The sequence below is a fragment of the Lepidothrix coronata genome, unplaced genomic scaffold (genome assembly GCF_001604755.1).
Source record: "Lepidothrix coronata isolate B3197 unplaced genomic scaffold, Lepidothrix_coronata-1.0 Scaffold7, whole genome shotgun sequence".
Lineage (NCBI taxonomy): Eukaryota > Metazoa > Chordata > Aves > Passeriformes > Pipridae > Lepidothrix > Lepidothrix coronata.
The window spans coordinates 2,798,501-2,822,568 of NW_016690187.1; the positions used below are offsets into that span (position 1 = coordinate 2,798,501).

Here is a 24,068-nt window from a genome sequence, read left to right on the forward strand (position 1 = left end):
ATAGGACAGGTATGTGCAAAGAATTTTCTGCTGTCTTATTTCTGTTACATTGATATCCTTATCTGAAGTGAGAATTACCTCATTAGTTCAGAAAACATTCATTTCTTACTAGATTATAAAATCATAGATAATATTTGAAGGTCTTTTGCTTATAGACTTGCCCCATTTGAGTTAGTGTCAGAGCTTTGTAGATGTCAATGAAGCTTGAATTTTACCCATGAGGGCAATGTGTAATATCTATATATATGTATTGTCTACTGGACTTAAATTCTGTTTGTGATCTGCAGTCTCCAAGTTGTTTGACCTGCCCTGCCCACCTGATAGCAGGGAAATACCTTTATTCATTGCAGGCTGGTCCACAGATCTCATCACTTCATCATGAAAGCATTTGTCCTCTCAGGTATGAGAGAGGAGTGTGAAAGCTTTTATTGTCACAGCTGCCCCAAAATGTTGAAGAATCGCATTAGTCAAAGAGAAAAGAAAAAGGCTTTTTAACAGACAATGAAACAAATCAGTTCTTGACAAAGTTTTACTCACTGAACCAAACATAATGCTATTTCTTTTCTTATTTAAAGATTGAAGGTGCTTTTGTTCAAGGCATTGGACTGTACACAATGGAGGAATTAAAGTACTCTCCAGAAGGAGTCCTCTGTACTCGGGGTCCAGATCAGTATAAGATCCCTGCTGTTTGTGATATTCCAGAACAGTTTAGTGTTTCCCTGCTGTCATCTTCCCAAAATCCTTATGCCATCTATGCGTCCAAGGTAAGCAAAACATCACAGAGCCTAATTTTAAATCCCAGAACAAACAGAGAAATTACTCTGGTATAAAACATGTATAAGTTTTCAGTTCTTCTTTAGCATTTCAAACAAGTGTCCAGTAAATTGTTTTATTTATGACATCAGGAAAGCTAATAAGAAAAGACATAATGTGAGATATTGTTGCATCACTTTCATTGGCAAGTAGTGATTTTAGGGTTTTGTTAACAGACCATACACAGAAGCTACAAGCTAAATTTAAAACCATACTTCTAAAATATGGTGATAAACTGAAGGGTTAGAATAAAAATACTAAAGCAATGGATGGAGAAATCATAATGCCAATGAGAGTGTGCAGCTTACTTGTGTGTGCTGTGCAATACAAAATAGAACTGCACGTGTGTATATGAGAGACTGGCTCAAGTCTTCACTTGGTGTAATCATTGTTTCAATTTACACCAGCAAATATTCTGGTCAGGTTCATATAAATAGTAATGGTAAATCAGTATGAAGGTAATTGTGAAAATTTCCATCTGTTCCAAGTATTAGGTTTGCTTTTAGAACACAGTAAAATGAAACAGCACAATAGAAGGAAAAAGCATATTTTACAGCAAGAGTTAATAAAGAACAAAAAGATTATTAAAGAATATTATTAAAGATCCTTCAAAATTATTTAAAGCTGTCTGAATTTGAAAAAAAAATCATCTAGGTGAAGGAGTAACAGTTGATTGGGAGAAAAGCTAGAGAACTGACACTAATATCCTTCTTCAAACAGAATGTTTATGCTTTTCTGTGAACTTATCTCCAGTAATTACCCTTAAAATTCACTGTAAGAAGGGGTAATTCTGTGTTCATGCAGCATATTTGGGGAAAATACTTGGTTCTCTGATTTTAGCCAAGAGATATGTAAGATTCAATTGCAATATCCCAATGCAGTTCAGATTAAAATATTTAATACCAAAGCATTGAGAGGACTATGGAATAAGGGTGGATTTGACCCATCTTTGAGGTAAGAAACAAATGTGAATCTTCTGGCAGAACTGGTGAGAGGATGTCAAGCCCACTGAGATCAGTGGTATTTGTCTGCAGGGAATTACCAAGAGTTCAAGCTTTGTTCCTTAGTTTTAGCTGTACCTGGGTTCGGATGGTTTTAATTTTATCTGCTAGTTATTCTAAATTTAAGTTTAACAATGAGCCAAAAGGATTAAAAAACAATGGCTGACACTTCAAATCAACCTTTTTAGCACACTGGAAGCAGCTACCTTCAGAGGACTTGATGTGATCTAAGCTTGCCTCCTCTAAATCTAAAATAAACCTCCTTACTGAAGGATGAAACAGTTCTTGAATGACTGGTTTTAAACTTTTTAGTTGATTTTCATCTGGCATGTACTCCTCCCATTTGCTCAAAACCTACACCCATATGACTTTTTTTCCTTTTCAGGGAATAGGTGAGGCAGGACTTTTCTTGGGATGCTCTGTGTTCTTCGCTTTGAGAGATGCAGTAACTAATGTGAGGAATGAAAGAGGACTGAAGAAGCCCTTTACACTGAACAGCCCTCTGACTGCTGAACAAATACGGGCAAGCTGTGCTGATGACTTTACTGAGCTGGTAATAGAAGGATGGGGGTAGGGTCTATTTAACTGTTGCTGGGTACAAGTGTATACAAGTGCACCCTCATGATGTCTCCAATTGGTCGTGCTTTGTATACAGCTCCTTGTAACTGAAATGCCTGGTATATTTTTTTTCCTTTGAAATTTACAGAATTTTTACAATTCCCTCTTTCCCTGTAGCCCACTCCTTTCTTCTGTATGTCAAATCCCACAGAAGACTCAATAGCTCATCTTATTGACATGCAGTGGATCAGCCTCCAGGCATCTTCAGTCTCCTTCCAGGTGCTAGCACTCTGGCACTGTCACCTCATTCTGGTACTCCTTGCTATGCCCAGTACTCTTTGGGAGAAAAACAATTAACTCAGAGCTAACAAGAAGATACAGAAGAAGGAAAACGAGGCAACACAGTTCTCATAATACTGATCCTTTAGGGTTTCTGCAACTGTTCACTGTAGTCATGTTCCCACTGCTATTACAATTCCTTTTCTGTGCAATTTTTTATTTAGTGAGGCAAGGTCCTTGTCAGCATATAAATTCATGTTGTGCCCTGAAACTCTGAGGCTCTGCTATGGAAACTCTTGAGCTTTCAGTCACAGGTTACTCCCATGGTATTTCTGTGATTGTGGTGAGGCACTTCTGGCCCCTGCCTCAGTAGGTTTGTGGGCTTACTCTCTTTGCAGGAACTTGCAGGAGGTGAGGTCCACCAGGGCAGGGACCTTCTCCATCTCTGTTTAGCCCTGACCTCAGTTATTACTGACATTCCTTCCAGCCACCCTCTGTAGGTGTCTCCTACATAATACCCTGCTGAGTGACTTGGAAGCACCTGATAAGGGCAATGTTGGGAGTTTTCCAGTCAAGTAAAGTAACTCTTTTCATTTCTTGCTTGTCTCTTAGATGGCAAACAATGAAGCTGCTTCCTCCGCTCTTCAGGCCACATCTGTGTGAATGACAAAGACCGGAATGGAGAACTGATTTACCGCTCCAAGACACACTAACCAACACACAGTTACATATATTTTCTCATTTTCTTATTTTCAGAATAGAATCATCTACCAAAAATACGCACTTTACATCTTCTATCCTTATCTTCATTCTTTCTCCAGTATATTCATTACAGTATTTCACTTAAATGACTGCATTTAGTTGCTAGAAATACATCTTCTGCATTTGAAGTATATGTATTCAACAAGAAAGGTCTGCTGAACAGCACAGCTCAAATGCTGTAGGAAAGGAAAATTAGGATGAAGTATAAAGGTATGCTAGATAACTTACTGCCACTTATTACACCCGGCAACTTCATATGATAAATGATTTTGTAATGGCTTCAGCTAATTTTCTAATTTGGATCTGAATCTTGCAGTGGAGTGTGAGGGCAGAGATCTTTGTCAAGGACTCAGAATTTATTGGATTCAGTCCCTTTTTGATCAGAAGTGATGCTCTGACTTGTAGTAAAGCTTCTTTAGATTCTTTTGGGACAGACATCTTTGTGTCAAAAACACACAAGAAACAAGAGTTATGATTCTCTTTCGCTATGCCAGGCAAGTTGGCCTACATATATAGAACATGAATTTTATTCTGAAAGTTGGCAGAGTCACTTAGTTGTAATTTCCACCAGAAGCTTTCTTTTTCTCATGGGGCAAGCCAAAAGCCTCTGAACTTAATGTAAAAACTGACATGGAGTTCAATGTGCTTTGAATGGGAGACTGGATGAACCTGTCCCTGGAAAGGATTCTTAACCAGTGCTTAATCCTGTACTCAGGAGTGTATTAAGCCATGAAAGTGCAATTAAGAGCTTTCTCCTACTCTTGGCCACTCCTGAAATAAAGCAAATAAAAAAAAAACATAATGAGATCAAAAGATGTTCTGCAAAGATCAAACATCTAATGGTGCTAGCATACAATGGGATTAGACCACACCCGAGCAGTAGCACCTGGAGAAAACAGGAAAATATAAAGTAACACTATATTAAATGGTAACAAAAATTCTGATGTTAATACATTTAAAGTATGTATATATTTGTAACCTTTGGCGAGACCAAGAAGTAACTTTCAAGTTATGAAAGCTCCAGTCACAATATTTAGTTTTCAGCATCAGAATCCACAATATTGAACTCATTGACAACATCAGCCCTTCCTGCTCTTCAAGTGCGAAGACAAGATTTCAGTTCTGAATGTGCACACACACAAATACACAAATCTCCATGGCATTTGCGCTTGATCTGGGATGCTTGATCTGGCTTTGATGTGGGATGCATCCTAGCATAGAGAAAACACTTCACTTTTTTAGTGAGTCTACAAAACTTACCTTAAGTAGCACCAGAAAAATTGCAGCAAGTTCTTCAATAATAAAGCAGAAGTGGGAAAATCAGTAGTTTAGATGTTCACTGTGTGGCTTCAGTGAACCTCTGCATCAGTTATTCCTTGCTAAGCATGAGGATTGCTCTTCCACTTACTCACAGGTCACATTGCTCCAGCACTATGACAACTGCCATTCCTACTGAAAGTAAATGGCTTTAATTTGTTTGACATGTCAGCCTGTAGGCTCTTATTATTTCACTGCCTCTCAATTTTCCACAGTTTTCTCTTCTTGCCCTCTGTCCCTTTTACAAGTTGATGCTGTATCTGTGACAGAAATCAGGTCAGTAGCTTAAAACAGCTTTTGTATTGGCTGTTAAGATATGAAATCTTTATTGCTTCAGTTTGTCTCTCTGTAACCACTATGAGTAGGTGAAATGCAGCTGCTTAAACATAGCTGTCCAGACCATCTTAGATATCATAAGACAGCAGAGGCGTAGGAGAGCACAGGACTGGAAGATATGATATAGCAACTGGAGGTCAAGCAGGTAATAGCAAATCATCTGAAGTGGCACTGAAAGTGTGATTTAGGCAGCTGAAGTGTTATTGGTTTTTACTTCTTTTTCTTCACTTTCTTTGTATTACTTTGGCTTTTATTTATTGTTAGAAGATCAATAAATCGAATTAAATGTGAATGCTGCCGCCACAATTCGTTTTTCTGATTTGAAACAGCTTCTTAGTTTCACTGCATGGGTTTGTCAATGACAGCTCACAACCCCACATATCTATAACAGCCAAAAAATACGTGTAAATTCTGGGATATGCTGAAGCAGGGAGCCTATAGGTCTACTGAACTGGGGGGAAGCTACATTTTCTGTTGTTAACCTATGTGCCTATGCATCAGCACAGGTGCTAGTTAGTTCCAGACAAGTAAAATCTTCCAAAATCATTGCCCGATCCTCACAGGCAATGGCATCTCCCCATCTACAGTGCTGAGGTGTTTGCACTCCAAGGACTCATCGTGTTCTAGACCCACACTTTGTTGTCTGCAGTGCAAATCTTGTCTGCTTGTCTGTATTTCTCAGTCATTATTGACAAAGATTCCTCCCTGCCTCTTTACAAGTGGCACTGTTGTCTAGTTGTCTCAGTAAATTCTATACATGTAACAAATATGAGTTGTTGTTTATTTTGGGTCCAAACATATTAAACTGTTTGCTGGCTTTTAGGTGTTTGAAAAACTGCATGGAAGCTAGAAATATCAGCAGTTAACCATCCTGGCAGATGATACTATAGCTACCCTGGGATATTATGAAAGGAATTTTCTTGGACTATACAGGGAGATAAACAAACAGAAATGTTGGAGCTCCAAAGGCACTGACATACCGGATGGCTGCACATTAATGTGCACTGTAACTGCACAATTACACCCAAACTGGAGATGCTTGAGAAGAACTCTTTCTACTAATTTTCTTCCTAAGAGAAGTGTTTCTTACAATTATTCACCCTCCGCAGTCCCATTCTGTGTGGTGTAAGCTTAAACACCTAATATAAATACTAGGATCTGGTTTGGAGGGCTAGTAGTCTCTAAATAGATATTGTTCTGCCAAAATCAGGTATTTGGTCTGGTTCCTTCTGTTCTCAGGCCTTTGAACTGCATTGTCATACCTACAACACCTGGAATACTACACTGATGCTACAGTTGGCAGGACGCATTAGGGCTTTTGCCTACAGGGACCTGGTGACTGACATGGCTTCAGTGCTTGTGTTGTTGCAGCTCTCAGGCGTAAATTAAGGGCTAAATCACAAAAGCAGCAGCATATCTCTGCTGAGAATAATTTTTTTGCCTTCTGATGGGGAGTGTTAGAAGATCAGGGACTGACTACTTTGTCCTGCAAGCCTACACTGACTCTAAATGAAATGCAGACACCTTAGCTGGAAAATGTGAAAATGGTAAATGAAGCAGAAGACATGCACATACATAAATGGAGACTTTTGAAAGACATATACATAATTCCCCTTTAAAAAGAAAAAGAAGACCGGCTGTAATAAGGTATATAAAGATTAATGACCTTGTTTTTCCTGGACAGGCATACAGAGAAATGGATGCGAATCTAGAACTCCAAATCGGTATTTGGGATTTCTCTCTTTAAGGACATGGCATGTCTTGAGTATGGTCATCTTATAATGGTACCCACAGCAGTAAGGACATAGAGCTGGCATGGCATAGAGATAGCCAGAAGGAAATTTTAAATGTGTGTAGAGTAGTGATGTTGATTTTGTTAAAACTTGGTTGCTCTGAAGACAGAAAATCATGGATAGTTCTGGTCAAGGTAAATGAGAACCACAGCTCCACAGCTTTCCATTTGACACCCCACAGAAATGTGTAATGTTGCTTGTCCTTGGTTCTTGCATCAGACATGCCTATGTATTCTAAATTCACTGCATAATATAAAATAAATAGGCCTGGCACCTGTAGCTCAAACCAAAAGTACCCCCTCACAGTTGTCTCTTAGGTTACAGGGGCTCAGATTCTTCCCAGATTATTTCAAGTCACCAGGGAAGAGCTGGGGTAGGGAGTAGGAGGTGGTGCGTTGGCATCTGACCACGCTTTAATTGCTGAGAAACAATATACATTGCACTGGCTCCTCCCCACTTGCTTATTTGCAGACTGAGCATCAAATTAAACTCTGCAGGACAAAGCAAACTCAGTCGACCTTTAGGACCATAGAGCATTTCATTAATTTCTCTTGATGCATAAAGCTTTATTTTTCAGACTTTGATGCAACAGCATGGCTTGCCCTCAACAATCAGATGAGCTTGTCTTTTTTGTGAATGGCAGGAAGGTAAGTTTTTAAATGCTTTTTCTTTTTTGAACAGCATGGCTTTAATATTTTCTGTTCACATTTGGAAACTGTTATTCTGGAGCAACAGTTTATTCATGGATAATCGTCTCTTGTCTTTGATTTTCCTACTTTATCCCATGGTTTTTACAGAATGTGAGTGACTTTGTATCACCTCTTATAAAACAGATTTTTAGAATTAAAAATAGTTATCTGTTTACTAAAATCTTTTATTAATGTACTCCTAAAGTTGATGTAGTTGAAGTGCCTTTCTAGTAAAAGAATATGCAGATTACTAATATAGTTTCAGAATTTCACTAAAAGAAAAGAGGTAGCTAATTTTTTTCTGTTCTTGATGCCAAATGCTCACATTCCATTTTCTAAGACATTTTGTCGCATTTTCTTACTTAGCAGGTCAAGTGAATGAGAAGTTCTACTAGCAAAAATGTCACCCAAAATACGATATAAAGTAAAAGGAAGGAAATATATTTATTTGTTAAAAAAACCAAACCAGCTAACCAACCTTGCTTTTCTAGAGATATTTTTCAGTTTTTTGGTCAACACTTTTATACTCTAGAGAGATGGTAATGGCTTTAATTTGACCAGGTGAATTAAGGAAAAGTAGTTCAACTTCTTTCTGTCTGTTATGTTTTATCTGTCATTACATGTCAAGACATACTCTGAAACCTTATTTCACTCTGCATTTCTGTATAAATTCCTGAACTAGTCCATGTTGTCTTATACGTGGTAAATTGGAGCATGCTGCTGATATGGCAGAATTGTTGAGAGAAGCCTGAGGTTCATTCTCTGGTCATTCTGCAGCAATGGGTCCTAACATTTTTTTTCAAAGTTGTTTGTGTTTTCTTGTATCCAACAATTTCAAGCACGCTGATGGTACAACGACATTCTCGAGACAAGGATAAAGCAAGGCCTGCATAAGCCCACTCATACATGTTAAACTTAATTAGAATGAAAATATAGTTAGATATGTATCCCTCTTGCTCTTCTTACACTAAGATTTTCCTCTGCTGTTATGCTAATGGGTCTCTGCAAATGAAGGGGTTAATATCAACTTCAAGGAGATAAAATTAGGCAGAATTTTTGCAGGCACAAGTTCATGGCTTTAAAATGAAGGGATTTCTGATTCATGCTGTTAGGAATCAACAAAGGATCTAGGCCAAAGGCACTTTTCCTTCTAGTCTTGTCTCTCCAAGTGCTTACTTAACTTCTCTTCCCTTTCAGTTCTCTGAGCAAGCAATTATTTCACATATTTGACCAACATTGCCTGACCCACTCATTTATTCTGCAGATTATGATCAAGTGACAGCATCCTGTTTCTAAACAAATGCTCCACACTAATCCACAATCACTACATTTAAACATCATAATTAATCCTTGTGAGATGGTTATTTTAGATTCCTCTCTGACCTATAATCTCTTTTTTTCTTTTATTTCACAACATAGGTAATAGAAAGGCAGGCAGATCCTGAAGAATTGCTGCTGTATTATCTAAGAAAGAAGCATATCCTTTTTTTGAACTTTGCCTTTGAGTTCTATAAGTCTGTAAATTAATGCAACTGGGGATTAAGATTGTTTCACTTTTCTTTGGGAACCAGCGTAAACAGAACAATAAGTAGAAATAACAAAATTTGCCTTGCATTTGTTCCCAGCAGAGCAATCCAGTGCTGCATGTGCATTGTGTGTGTTAGTTATATGGGTATAACATTGTAAATTTTGAACTACTTCTGCAGTAAACAATTTATTTAGGCCTCAGTCCTTCAGAGAGTTTTATATAAGCTTATTTTATTATCTTATTACTTTTATTTTGTTATTTGAGGCTCTTCAGGTTGCTAACTGCTGTCAGGGCTCTGTTGACTTCAGTGGCAGCTAAGAAGCTGCCATGTAGCTTCTAAAGTTAAGCAAGTGAAGGGAAATGATGAAAGGAAGTGGTAGATTCCACTGGACTGCAGGGCACTGCAGAAGGAGATTGTGGTTTGAGTGTGGAGCCTTTGTGCTGAGGCACATAATGGAGGGAGTCCTTCCATACAGGGTTTAGGTGTGTGCACTTGGGTATTGTGCTCCATTAAAATCACTGTTTTCCTAGGATGTTCTGGAAGCAGCACTGGAAACATACTGAGATCTGTTGATACGGTTTTGCAAACACGAGATACAGATAATTATGTGCAGTGATTAGGAAAGTACTGTGAGTAAGGCTAATAAGACCTATTGCTGTATTTGCTCAAACCATCCCTTTTACAGGGGAGCACCCTCCAGTTCTGCACATGCAGATAAAACAAGGGAGACTCAGAAGAACATAAAGAAAAAATATCTTTTGAATATGGTAATTTTTTTTCTTTAACAGTCTCCTTTGCAGTCCGTCTTTCAGGTACAAAATATGGCTGTGGAGTAGGAGGCTGTGGTGCCTGCACTGTGATGATATCCACATATGATCCTGTTGCCAAACTGATACAGTATCCTGGTGCTGATATTTGAAAGCAGTAATTTAGTGTTTTGGGAAAACTGACATTCACTGGGAAATTACAGAGTTGAACTCATGATCACACAGTAATAGAGATTTAGATCCTTTCCAATACTTTAAAAAAAAACAAACCAAAACAAAAACTCCAAACCCCCAAGCCTTCTGGGAAAATGATGTTTTAGACTGAGTTCTTTATGATTTGAGATTTCAACAGCCCTTTTGTCATCTGCCTCTCCTAAGTCCTTTGTGCTTATTTGAGGATATGCCACTTTTAATAAATTCTCACTACTTGTTTCACATAATCACTGATAAAATCTCCAAGGACTTTTGCAGTAGACTTATTACATTGTGGTTGTACAGTTTCTCCCACAGCAGAGTTAGTAGTTCTGGGTTGTCTCTCCCTGGCTCTTGAAACTTTGTTCCATTAGAAGTGCTGTGCCTGACTTCCATCACAGCTGGTCCTAGACTTTGGGTTTTAAGAAAACATGTAGGGTTTTTTTTTTCTTTTAACTACACATTGCACTTCTTTAATTAGAAGAGCCTATTACTTAATGCCTAAGTCCCAGCTCTAGGAGCAGGATGCATACTGTCGTGGTCCAAGTGCAGGATTTTTTACGCTTGCATATCCTTCTCCCCATGTCTTTCTAACGTCAGAAGTCAGAGTATTTCTAGATTAGCTGGAGTATATATCCTTTGTTTCATCCTCCATGGACTCATACAACAAAGCTATTTAAAGCCACAGTTCTCCTTCACATATCAAAGTCATCGTCCTGCCAACTCCTGCCTTCTCCCATTATGTTCACTGCATGGTGCTGCTGTCATTACTGTGGAAGGGGTTGGAAGCATAAAAACCCGGATTCATCCAATTCAGGTGAGAGTAAGCTGGACTGTGTAAGGCTACAAGATTATGAGAGTGTCCTGTCCTATGTCTGTAACAAAACTGGGATCTGTGAGAAGGTGCTGTGAGTCTGTGCAATGCAAAGTCTCTGAAGGGGTTCTAAAAACTGAATGGTGTCTGAGCTTTTTAGATGAACAAGTGTTTGAGGAAATTAATACAACAGTTGCTTGGTTGTGATTGGCCCTGTATGGAGCATGGAAGGAGCTCCTCCTAATGTACTCCCATGCAGGGAGCACATCACAATCTCCACAACACAGGACTATCCAAGCATATGGCTGGTAGGATGCCAGCTTTCGGAAGGGGATGGGAAAGGACAAAGAGCATCAGTCAGTTTCATTTAGTCACCAGCGTGGCCTCTGGCCATCTCACTGAGGACAACGGTCTGTGCATATGTGTAGTACGGGATGAATGATTCCAGCTGCCAACCAGACTGGCAGGTATTAAATTAGGCTTATTTGATCTGTGTGCCAGAGATTTCCCTTGGATTAGGTCAGCTCTTTACTTCCTCCACTCTGGCTTGTCCCTGAAAATCACAGTCTGACCACATAGATTTAAGAATGTTTTCTGAACATTCTCTTTTTGTCTCAATATTATTTTCCAAGAGTCACGACTCTGTGACTGGTCTGTGCTGAAGCTCTGGTTGAGGAGGTAGTCTGTATTCTATCCTTCTTGGTTAGAAATACCTAATGTATGATTGATGTCTAAATGGAAAGTCTCGGGCCTTATTCTATTCTCATAATTAGGATCATGAGGGTCTAAACTGGAGCAAGTATTATCCTTTAACTAGGTGATTGCTCTGAGAATTTGGGATAGTGAAAATGCTGCTGCCATCCTACAGCTGGTAGATGACATACCTGAAGATGGCTATTCAGAAAGTCAGTGAAGCCACATCCTGGACTGTTGTTCTGTTTTGTTCTAGGAAAGGCTGGCCAAATGCAATGGCTCCCAGTGTGGCTTCTGCACCCCTGGAATGGTGATGTCCATGTATGCCTTACTGAGAAACCATGCAGAACCTTCCATGGAGCAGATTATTTCTGCTCTGGATGGTAAGTTACAGGCAGTAAATTGTAAAAAGTATAATAAAAGGATACATGTTTGATTGCCAAGGTCATAAGTATGATTTAACTCAAAGAGAAGTAGATGATGGCAGTAGATGGTACTCTGATATAGCCATAATGGCTTAAGGACATCTCAAAATCATCAAAAGATTGTTCACACACAAGGCTTCTAAAGGGATACACAGTGGCATTTTAGCACTGCATAAATATTTCTGAAAATCCCTGCATTTAGAACAGCCTGTTTTTATAGCCCTCCTGCACCAACAGCCTCAATATGGTGCAGTAGGAGTACAGTTTTACAAAGAATATGCTGAAAGAGTAGGTATAATATACTGAAAGAGTATAAGTATTCACTGAGTGATACAACAGTCTTGCTCTTCAAGCAATATTTACTATAATAGGCAAAGCAACTTCAACTCACTTTCAAGTGCCAAGTTTGCTAGCACTCCTATAGCTTCCAAAGTAATTAACCCCTCCCATCAGAAGATTTTGATTTCATAAGCGAAATGCCAGAAATTGCAGTAGAGATTTTATTACTTCTTCTAATTATATATGAAAATCATCGTAGTGATGGATGGCAGTAGATTTTGGATTTGATTGTAAAACCCAAACACTGTAGTGGTACTAGTAATTGTAGAATTTACTTTTGGATACTTTTCATAATTTGATTTTTTTACATGCATTCACATAAAGTAATTAATATTATTTTTAGAAATGGCCTTAAAAATAATAAATTTTAATAATGTAATCACTATTGGAGTAATATTTCTTATTTTTACGTATGTGATTTTGCCCATTTGAGCATAGGGACATAAATTTCAGCATTTTGTATCTGCAGGTTTGATGCCAAATCATTTCCAATTGTGCTGGTGCTTCCGAACATTGTTCTGGTTTCTTATGATTGATTATCATATGGTTTATTTCAGGTAATTTGTGCCGTTGCACAGGATACAGGCCAATTATAGACAGCTACACATCTTTTGCTAGGGTAGGTCAGTGTTTTCAAATGTATTTCTTATTTTGGGATAGTTTTTGGTATCTGAAAAGGCTGAGCCTCTTTGAATTACCTATCTGGAATCTTGCATCATTTGGAAAATCTTTTTTCGGTTGAGCCTTTGGAAAATCTGGCTCTTTTAGTTTGCAAATGTGCCAAGAGCTTACAGCCACCATTGACTTTTGGTTTACATGTACCCTTGCAATGCAGTGGAAAATCCTTCACATCAGTTACAAGGACTTGATCTAAACACCACTGAAGTAATTTTGATTTTTTCCATTTACTTCATGCATACCTGGGTACCCAAAGGGAACTCACTCCTAGGGGTCCTATGGTTTAAGGGGTCTCCTGGAGCAACTTCAAATGGCTGAACAAATCTAATTTGGAATAGGAAGCATCAAAACATTAATTTACAAATAAATCACTAAGCTGCCTCATTGCTTTTATATAATAGAATATGATTTCTTTAGGAGCCAACGTGTTGCCAACTCAGAGGAACTGGACAATGTTGCTTGGATCAGGAGGAACGTGTCTGTTCATCTTCTACAGGGGGTCAGGTAAGTTACAATAGATTTTTTTTCTTTTTAACTCCTGTTTGCGTTGTCAGATTTGTAGGAAGGGGTGGTCTTTAACTATGGCAGCAGCTACTTTTCTAGCTTTGGATATTTAGACCAGACACAACTTCAGGCCATTCCCTGGGGTCTTGTCACTGGTCACCACAGAGAAATCAGTGGCTGCCCCTCCTCTTGCTCTCACGAGGAAGTTGTAACCGCAGTTGTCCCCTCAGGTGCCTCCTCTGCAGGCTGAACAAACCAAGTGACCTCAGCCGCTCCTCAGATGGCTTACTTATTTAGTGACATTTTCCAGTGAGAGTGTGGATCTCAATATTAAACATTTATGTCTGCTTTTTTGTGTGTGAAGAAGAAAACCGTTGGTCAGCGACAGCTTTCTTAAAAAAGCTGACCTTGATGTGAAGTTGAACTCCCATAACAGAAGTTTTGCAGCCATCAGCATGACTTGTTTCTGTGTGCTTGAGACACCAAATCTGAATTCCTGAAGATGAAACAAAACTATTGCTGTTTAGTGTCAGTGTATACTTGTAAAGCCTTTCATAAGCATTACTGTGTTGCTAGTGGCTCCAAGATCTTGAGGGAAGTGTCTCATTCTCCTGTATTGTATTGCAACTGTGTCTCATTCTCCTGTATTGTATTGCAACCGATGTATTGGTATTGCTTCAAAATACACGTTGTTTTATTCTCACTTTACATATGCACATTGTAAAATCACAAGTCACCTCATTTGTGTTTGTCCTGTCAAAGGTTCCGCAATTATTATGTTTAAGGGTACATATGGGAGCTCCAGTATACATAAGGAGGATCCTGCTTCAAAAAGGTCCTCCATTCCCTGTGTGCATCTAAGAACTTGTTGTCTTCTCTTCATCCACCTGTAAGAAGAGGCCATAGTACACTGATCTTGCATCAGAATGAGGATTTTAATTCCTTAGATGAATTTTCTCTGACTGAAAATCTCTAAGAAATCTATAAAGCAAAATGTCTTGGGTGATTGGAAGAAAACTTGTTTTGACAGTGAAAAAACTGTAGAGCTCCAAGGAGTGTGACTGGATGTGCGGACATTTGTGCACCTATGTGTTGCCTCTGCCCCTCTAAGAACTGAAAATTGTTGATGAGCTGCTGCCGAGGTTGTTTGAAGCACAAGTCTAGCAATGGAGTAGTTGCCAATTACAAAACAGCAGTTCCTTTGGATGCCCTCTTATTTGGCTTTCATGATTTGCATTCCTCCTAGTTGCTTTCATCCAAGTCTAGTCCCTAACTATCGTGAGGATCATAGCAGACACAGAATTTTTTTTTGCCATTTCATCAATGGCGTCAATCAGTAGACTAAGTCATCCAGAGCCAGATCTTATAGTTACCAAGGCCACAATCTGTTCAGAGGTAATGACTGATTGGGGAAGGAATAAGAGACTTCATACTACGATATATCAATTTTTTTTCCCCTTTCAATATACTTGAGACCTGTTGCTCTCTGGTTTGACAGGATTTTTGATTCCACAAATAAATCAGTGAGGCAGAAAATACAAACCAGTTCTGCTAGCATAGCACATTCAGTCTTCTTTTATGTAAGCTTCTGAAAGCTCAGAAGATGGATAGCCTCACCAGAGGCCTCTGCAGAAAAAAGACAGCTGTGAACAAGTAGAAAAAGCTAATTTTTATGGTGCACTGTTAACATTCGGTTCTTGAAGTGCTTATGCAAGGCTGAAGAGGAGTTTTGCATAAGGCTCTCCTAAAGCAGAAAACAATTCTTTCTGATCAGATGGACATTATTTGTTGTCATGTCAAGCTCTGTCAGAAAGCTCCTTAAGAGACACAGTTATGAACAGAACATAACTATACCATCCAGCCCTGCACCTTCCCACAGCACACATTGCACCCAGTGTGGTGCAATACATTTGCTATGACCAGTTTCAGGAAATACTGCAAGATTTTTCTTGAAGCTTGATGTATTTCAAGCAAAGGCTTGAGAGGGATTGGTATGATAGTCTGTCTCTTGAGTAGTCCATCTTTTGAGTAGTCTGTGAATAAACTAAAGATTAGAAATTAGTTAGGGGATCTTGAATTTTTGAACACAACCTATAAAGTGTCAAAACTGTCTCACAGTAGGAAAGAATCTCATCTGTTGACAAAGACTTGCAACTTAGTCTGAATATGTGCATTCTGCTCTCTCTCTCTTCCCCCCCCCCCAATTTATTTGCAGATCCTTTCAGGTCTTTGCAATCCAGAACAATTCCTGCCCATGGATCCAACACAGGAATTTATATTTCCTCCTGAACTAATGGTAGGCCTTACTGACTTCTGTTATCTTGCAAGCATGACTGAGTTCCTACAGAAGTTGAAAACCTTATGTTTTTGTGAAACTGAAACATCTATCCTCAGACAAATAGAAAATACTAGTTTTAGTCACAAATAATGAGGCATTTCAATGTGGACAATCCGCATGTTGTCATTATTACAAATAGATCATATTTAAAAAGCAAATTGTTTGCCTCTGCAGAACCAACATTTCCCAAAAGAGCTCCTTACTCATGACCGTTATTTTGGACCAGTTGGCTTTTTTGTGGAATACAGTATTTACTTTGAAAGATCCCAAATGCACTTTCCATCTTTTCTGTTTTGTATTCTCTGTTGGATTCAAGTCATTGTTTGCTTCCAGCTGGTAAACAGACCCTAGCAATCTGAGACTGGACTTACAGGCAGGTCCACAGGAAAGGCAAATGACTTGAAGAGGAAAAAAAGAGGGTTTATTGCAGTAGTTATTGGAAACTCACAGATGGAAACTTAAAAAGAGGAGGAGGAGAAAAGTGCCCATAATCTGCAGACAGAGGCAAGAGAAGAGATCTGTGAAAATAGCAGGGCAGGGTTTACCCAAATCAAACTGAGCAGAATCCAAGCAGGCAGCTCCAGGCGGTTTTTTAATCCTCGCTCATGTTTCAGCAGCTTCTTATGAAATTCCTTGCGTGCACTCCTTTTGCAATTCGTGGGCAGTTCTCGCTGATACCCTAGTTCTTGCTCTACCACCCTAGAGGCACAAAAGTTCATTTGAGTTCTGAAAATACATGGTACAGTTCTCTGGTTTGTCACTGTACTACAAAATGCTGTTCACTGCGTGGTAGTTGGTTTTGTAAACATTTGTCATAGAGTGCATCTTTATTATTTAATGATTGTCTCTCAGTGCAGAACATGCTCAGTAAGCCATAAGCTCCTTTATGAAACCATGAAGTGGAAAGTAGATTTGCTTTTCTGCTATTGACCTGTCTTGGAGAGACTCATGCTTTAAAAGTGCAAGTATTAAGTGAATATTTTGCAAATTTTATACTTGGATTAAAGATCTTGGCTAAAGTGCTGCTGGCTGAAAAAGCTAGTCAGCCAGAAAGGAGGTGCCATCATCTGCTCTACGTGTTCAGACTGAGCTGCCAGGAGGACGGAACTGCTTCTCCAGGCTACATGAGGTGCCCATGCCAGTAGGATTATGATTGCTTCCACAGACACATAGCTCCTTTTTTGTATTTCAGATATGTCTTTTACCTAGAAGGCCAGTCCATAGCTGGAACTGTTTTCTGGCTAGTCCACTGGTCTGTTTGTTACTGCATTGTCTGCAAAGACAGGTGTTTCGCAGGGATTGCTTTTGCATATTTTGAAATTATGATTCCACATGGCACTTGTCAAATATGAAAAGAACATGTATGATATTGTCAGGGTGGAAAAAAAAATTATATAGTTTTGTAAGACAGGAGGTGCTGGAAAACCACTTTATTTAACAAAAATGTAAATTCTGATCAACTATCCCAAGGAGACAATATCTCTGAAAAGACTAGTCCTTGCAGACAAATGGGAAAGTAGGTATTTTTATTTCTAAAAGCATTTTACCTATTATAGAAACTAGTTTGGATCTAGTATAGTAGATACATGACTCTCAGCAAATGGGGATGTAGTGATCTTCCCTGACTAAGAGAATACATCTTGTTTCTGTCACATGTGCAGTGAGATTTTGGCATCCCTATTTCCCACTAAGTCCAGTCACATTGCTTTATTGTTTACATCATATACAATGGGAGTCTTTCAGAATCATCAGAGCAGGAGAAAGAAACATGAGACTAATCTCCTACTATTCATTTAGTGTGTCTCTTACCAAGTCATTTAGTTCATTCTCATCTCAGTTTCTTCAGCAATAATGTAGTTAGGATAAAAGCTCAGCACTGTTCAGCACAACAGGAACCTCAGATGAAAAACCCCATTAGTGTCTCACTGTCTATCATAACACAGTGTCCTACTGAGCAATATGCTCATTTATATTTTTATTGGCACTAGTCAAATTTACAAAGTCTTTGTCATTTCTACCACAGAGAATGGCTCAAGAGCAGCAAAGAACAACTCTGATTTTTCATGGCAAAAGAACAACATGGATTTCTCCTCCTAGCCTGAAGAAGCTTCTGAAGCTGAAAGCCAAGTATCCAAAGGCACCTTTGGTTGTGGGGAACACTACTGTGGGTATGGAAGGACAAAAGATCTTCTGACACAGGGACTACATTGTGCAGTAGGCACATAATCCTGCATTTTCTCTTCCAGGGATCCTAAATGCATTTTGTCACCACAAGGATTGTGCTTCAATATTTAGGCCAATGTAATTTCCCATGACTTTTTTGCAGCAAATCAATAACTAAATTAGGACTAGTACCAGCTGTCACCCAAGTCCAGAATCTGTGCTGCCTAACTTTCCTCAGTAACCTCGGTCTCAGAGACACAATTTGTGAAGGACTCGTGCTGATGAGAGGCAAACATTTCACATCCCATTTAACATCGAGCATCACAAAATAAATAATGCCCAGAAAAGGGCATGATATCCAGGCATTGGCTAAATTCTGCATATTATGGATGGCAGGGTTTTGTTTTTAGAAATTGTTAGTATACTTTTTTTGAGGGAGTATCCATCAGGATGAATTTGGTAAGAATATTTCCTTCATTGTTGAGACAACAAAGGCCCAGATCTAAAGAGAATCCTTTAGATCTTTTATATATCTGTACATTGCCTAGTATGGCAATGGGCATGGCATTTGTTTAGTAATATACTCCCATGATGCAGTACTTGGCAAGATGGCAAATCTCTTAAATTAAAAACTTCAAGTCTCTTTACATCAAAGGAAAGCTCTTTATTGTCATCAGAAAGACATTGCACAAGAAGAGAACAAGGGAAGCAGAAAAATTATATAGCTCACATAAAAAGGTGGAGTGAATAGCTAGAAACATGATGAAGCATGTGTGGAATTGTGTATAGCTTTCAGGTGAGAGGTGAAATCTGAGTTTGATATGGGAAAGGACCAGAAACCAGTTCAGAGGAGCAAGGAACAGGAGCCAGAAAAGACAATATTAGACTTTGAACTTCAGATGGGCCTGGTAAAAGCAGTAAAATGTGATACTCAAGATATTGCATAACAAAACCTATAAGACACTGAAACTACTTAGTTACAGTGGTTTTGAACTTTTCAGTCTCCATGTTCAGGAATATGGTTAATTCTTTAAACACATCTCTAATCATACTATCATACTTCGCCTTTCAGGACTCAAAAGAAATCACAGTGGTGCCTATCATCCAATCATTCTCCATCCTGTTAGGATTTCAGAAATGCTTGTTGTGAGTAGCACAAGTGATGGTAAGTTTCCAAGTTATCTCTACTGTGTTACAAATGATGGCAACTAAATTAACTTGGGTCTTGCACCTGAAGCAGCAAGAACCATCGAATCTCATTGGTCTGGAGCTTTCTTTTAAGTTTTTTGTCTCATTTCACTGAGCCTTTTGAACCAATATGTCAGCTCACCTATGGTCTTGAAATGATGGATTGATTGTGATAGATAATTTATTAAACTGTTCTGTGGATATATATTTGTTCAAATCTCAAATTTCTGCAGACAGCAAGCATAGGGGAAGGCCCTAAGTCAGCCTTATTTTTGTTTTCAACTGGTCAAGAGCCTTTCTATCACAACTATATATCTAACAAAGTCCACAAAGTATTGATTAGGCTAGGGCTTGATTTTCAACACAAAATATTCAAACATATATTTCCAATCTGAAATACTATAGGATTTTCTTTGGAGTGGCTGGGCTACTTCAGTGTTCGCTGAAGTCCATGGTGGTGGCTTCTCTGATACTACTGGGAGTGTGATAGAGTGTTTGCAGCTCAGTCCTGGAAGACTCCGACAATTTGGCGATCCTTCCTCCTGAATCAACTGTTATTCGTGTCTTTGGGGATACACAGCACAAAAAAGGGATGTGCACTACTGTGTGAAAATATTCAATGTACATTTTTCACGCATGTCTTTATAGTGGGACCTATTGCTGAATAAGCAAGTAGTACTTGCATTTCTTATTGCATGTAATATAAAATCCACCTTCCTATCATTTCTCTTTGTCATCCTGCTGCCAAAAGCTGTATACAGAAGCAATTCTTTAGAGGCCATATCAGCTATATATTGCATTTATTCTGTGGCAAGATGATTTCACTGTTTAAACTCATTTGATTTCAGGGCTAGTAATAGGAGCTGCCTGCTGCTTGGCCCAGCTCAGAGACATCCTAATGAAGGCAGTCACAGAACTTCCAGCAGAGAAAACAAAAACATACCGAGCTCTCTTGCAGCACCTGAGAACTCTAGCTGGAGAACAGATCAGGAGCATGGCGGTATGTGTACAGCAGTGACAGTAAATAAGACATCACCACAGACATGTCTGTGTGAATGTCAATTATGAGGCTGGGATCGTGCTTTATAAGGCTAAAACGTTACTACTATCACAAATGTTGTGTGAAATAACTAGGAGTCCTAGGCTAGTTAGTGAGGGCAAATATCCAGAGAACTATGACAAGAGAAACTCTGCTATTCCTGCTCAGTGGATGAGCAGAGAACTGGAGGAGACTGGGAAAAGAAGAAAAGGGACATTCTCTGGTAAGGTGCTGTACAGTGCAGCCAATCATGCTTTAAGTTGACTATCAACACATAGCTGTTTACCCATCATGTATTAGGCATCTCTGATCTTGTCCCTAATTTTCCTTTAAAATCCTCTTACTGCAATACCCTGTATTTCTTCCTTTAAGGAAGAAAATTCAAGGGAATGGCCATGCCTTTGGCCGGCAAAAAAGTGAACCTGGTCTCTGTCAACAGAGACAATATGAGAAAGGGCTTTTGAAGGGAGCAATAGATTAAATTACATTAAAATGTACAAAAGTAGAACTTTGTTTAAAATTGAACAAAACAAATATAAGTTCTTCCATCAGGTCTTTTAATGAAATAAAATGGGGTTATGATACAGATCCCTGTTACAAGGGAAGGGCAAGCCTAAAAATAACCTCATTTTTCGTTAAAGTCTTTAGGAGGACACATTGTAAGCAGAGGATCATCCTGGGACTTGAATCCAATCTTATCAGTTGGCAAATCTGTCCTCAACTTGGCATCAGAAGGTAAGCTTTGAGCCCCCTGCCAGATACCTTTGTGGGATAGGCAGAACATTGCAACAAAGAATATGTCTACAGGTAACAGTTTTCAAATTAAATACTACTGTGCATCTCCTAAATGAATTAGAATGGTATATTCAGGAGAATGGAGAACATTATCCTGGTATTTGCTTGTCATTATAACTTGCAAAAAGTATCTGCCAGTAGAAAACACTGTCTTTCTGTTTCACAAGACAAAAGGAAGCAGCATCTAACCATCTCATGAATGTAAGGTCAGCACACCTGATGGGTAGAAAGGCCTCCTTTCTACACTGCCTTTGGTTATATTGCTGCATTTATCAGACAGTTTAGCTCTGTCTTGTAACTCCAACACTGTTTGCTTTTATTGCTTATGCCTGTTTCATTTTAAGAGAAACTTTTAGGGCCTAGAAATTTCTCCTGAGGTCACCTGTACTTTTGTGGATATGTATGTGTGTGTATACATGTACACTGTGTTTAAATTGCTACCAGTAATCAAGCTAAAGCTTTGGAAAATCTTGGCAACATTTCTACTGTCTTTGATGTACAGGGCTGATTCCCCATCTCATTGCAGTGCTTGAATAGTTTCTTAAAAGTTACTGTGATTTAATGATTTAATGGTCTAAAGAGCTTTTGAGTAGAAACAGAATAGCTATATTTAAACCTAAATAACTGCTTTTCTGAATATTATTAGCATTTGAAAGACATGTATTTTTCCAGAAAGTATAAAATACTTAGTATTTTATCTGTGATGGAGAACTATAGCATTCATATAGGGAAATATATTGCACCTAATATGTAACTTAGATTAGCCTTTCACTAAAAGGCTAGATCCTGAGTGGTGTAGACAGTTCTAAGGCCATATTGGCCTTAATACATTCTTTTGCACAGATTCAACAAATTTGAATCTGCAATGCAGAAATGTTTCCTTCTTGCTTCACATTCAGTAACAGACTAGAGTTTTCTCCAACAGATGGTAAAAGACAGATTCTTTTAAACGATCGTTTCCTTGCTGGCTGTGAGCATGCAGACATAAATGCCAAGGAGGTCATTGTTTCTGTTCTCATTCCATACTCTATGAAGGTAAGACCCCAGTATTTCAAAAGTTTCATTCAGGTTCCAGGGTAGTTATTAGCATTATATCCACTATTTGCAGTAGGCATTGAAACATGCAGGCTACTACTGCTTTGGAAGTAGCTAAGAAAGTTCTGGCATCCTTCTCTTCCCGTCTCCCATTTCTTCCAGCTGGCCATCATCTTCTGCTTCTTTTGGGTCTCTTACTGCTTTTTCCCCAGTCTTAAATGTGTGCTTCTGCCCCTTCCAGACACAGAAATTTAGGCTGCTTGGATATTTGCAGGAAAAGTGCCATATTGTCACATAGCCTTCAGCGATAAAGGTAATTTCTGACCTCTTCTCACTAATCGGCGATTTACAATGAATAATCCTGCGTTGTCCGTGCAACTACTCAAAAAATAAGGTCCTGACTACTGCGACAGAAGGCGGCAGCGTGTGGCATTAGGGGTTGGGGGCAGAGGAAATGGTGTCCTGGTTAGTGTTCTTAGATATCCCTCTAGTGGATGTGAGGAAAAGTACGGGGCGAGTAGGGGAAGACCTGACTACAAGCTGGTATGTTTTGACTGAAGTCAGTGAGCGACAGACCACAGGAGTCTCTGCCAACCTTGACATCAAAGGGTCAGTCCCCAGAGTAGCTGCCCACTGCAATGCAACCTATTAAACATATGTGGCTTCATGCTGGATGAGGCTTCTGCCCAGGAAAAGTTGGCTGGCCATGGCAGGTTTCCCATGAAAAACAAAAGGATTCCCATGAGCTCAAAGCCTGCAAAAGCACAGTTACGGCTGCATTGGCAGCAGTAGCAGTGCTTCTGCTGCCTAGAAACTATGAACCTTAGTAGTGATTTGAGAAACAAACAGCCTGGAAGAGAAAATTAAGGAGAAATGGGTTATTTCATTCCACAAAGTAAAACAAAAAAGAAATCCCAACCTGCTTTGTCCAATGACAAGTTGTGCCACAAAGCCAAATCTATCACAAAGAGTATTTCAGAGCCTTTCAGAGAGAGACAGTCGCACCTAGGAACAGCAGAGGTGAGGACAACAAAATGAACAAAAGACAATAGCACTGCTGGCAAACTCAGAAGGTTGCTCTGCAGAGCAAGAAAATTATCAGCTGTCACATGAATAATATGAGATTAAGTCTCACCATGGGAAATTAACACCACTTTCTGGGGAGGCTGCTTCTGCCACTCACTTTCATGCTGAATCAACTTTTTGATTAACTCTGCTAACACAATGAAAAGGCACACACAAAGGTTTTTTGCAAGACTTGTCAACAGAATGTGTAGAGGGAAACTTGGCCATCAGTTTTCCCTGTTGTTCCTGTCAGCTGCTGGCTTTTGGGTTTGGGTAGTTTGATATGAACATTGCTTCAGTAAAGCAATGTAAATCCTATTGAGAGGATTTTCCATCTCTGACAAGACTCACTGTTCAACATGTAATCCTGAATTTCACATTTGTCATGAGAGTATCACATACTCATAGCGAAGATCTAACCTGCTAACCCTCACTTTAAAAGTTCTGTGGCTGTCTGATTCTGAAGTTTCTTTCTGGGGCTACAGAAATAGCACTTCATACAGTTTCTTCAATGGACTCATCTATGCCTGATCATGAAAGATAATGCTATTATGTTTTCTTTTAAAATATGTGGCTTTGTCCCCAGAACAAAATATTTCTGACACTAGAAAGCCCAGCTGTTTCTAGTGCTTCCTCTGTAAATGCCATTACTATAGCATAAAATGTAAAATCTCTGAGTGTAAAATCTTCACAAAATCAGGGTCCTTAACACAGTGGGACCTCCATGTCCTGGAGAAGAAACCACTAATTTCTAACCTGGAATTAAACTTAAAGAACATACAGGCCATATATATGAAGTGGCTTATATCAGGACAAGGGTTCTTCTCCAGTACTCTGAAATCATCAAATCACTGATAAAGTCATTAAAATTTTGGCCATGTTTTCTTACATGTAGATAACCTCAAATAATGACCCCTCTTAGTACAACAGTCTAGGATTAGCTTAGTACTTCAAGA

The 24,068-nt window shown here is 39.0% G+C and overlaps 2 protein-coding genes across 2 annotated transcripts in view; both read left to right on the forward strand.

Moving 5' to 3' along the window:
* AOX1 (aldehyde oxidase 1) overlaps positions 1 to 4,210 on the forward strand; it is a 42,318-nt gene extending 38,108 nt beyond the window's left edge. Inside the window, 5 exon segments of the mRNA XM_017836169.1 lie at positions 1 to 9; positions 576 to 764; positions 2,200 to 2,367; positions 3,264 to 3,293; positions 3,296 to 4,210. The exon segment at positions 1 to 9 is cut by the window's left edge and continues 57 nt beyond it. Coding sequence (XP_017691658.1) covers positions 1 to 9; positions 576 to 764; positions 2,200 to 2,367; positions 3,264 to 3,293; positions 3,296 to 3,364 — 465 coding nt within the window. The 3' untranslated portion in view covers positions 3,365 to 4,210.
* A 227-nt stretch (positions 4,211 to 4,437) lies between these two features.
* Positions 4,438 to 24,068, forward strand: part of LOC108507865 (aldehyde oxidase 2-like) — a 47,820-nt gene continuing 28,189 nt past the window's right edge. Inside the window, exons 1-13 of the mRNA XM_017836179.1 lie at positions 4,438 to 7,506; positions 8,968 to 9,025; positions 9,878 to 9,974; positions 10,745 to 10,853; positions 11,800 to 11,926; positions 12,865 to 12,926; positions 13,403 to 13,489; positions 15,705 to 15,785; positions 17,851 to 17,995; positions 19,063 to 19,155; positions 20,027 to 20,178; positions 20,859 to 20,952; positions 21,938 to 22,047. Of these exons, the coding sequence (XP_017691668.1) occupies positions 7,453 to 7,506; positions 8,968 to 9,025; positions 9,878 to 9,974; positions 10,745 to 10,853; positions 11,800 to 11,926; positions 12,865 to 12,926; positions 13,403 to 13,489; positions 15,705 to 15,785; positions 17,851 to 17,995; positions 19,063 to 19,155; positions 20,027 to 20,178; positions 20,859 to 20,952; positions 21,938 to 22,047 (1,269 nt within the window). The 5' untranslated portion in view covers positions 4,438 to 7,452. The remainder of the gene's footprint in view (positions 7,507 to 8,967; positions 9,026 to 9,877; positions 9,975 to 10,744; positions 10,854 to 11,799; positions 11,927 to 12,864; positions 12,927 to 13,402; positions 13,490 to 15,704; positions 15,786 to 17,850; positions 17,996 to 19,062; positions 19,156 to 20,026; positions 20,179 to 20,858; positions 20,953 to 21,937; positions 22,048 to 24,068) is intronic.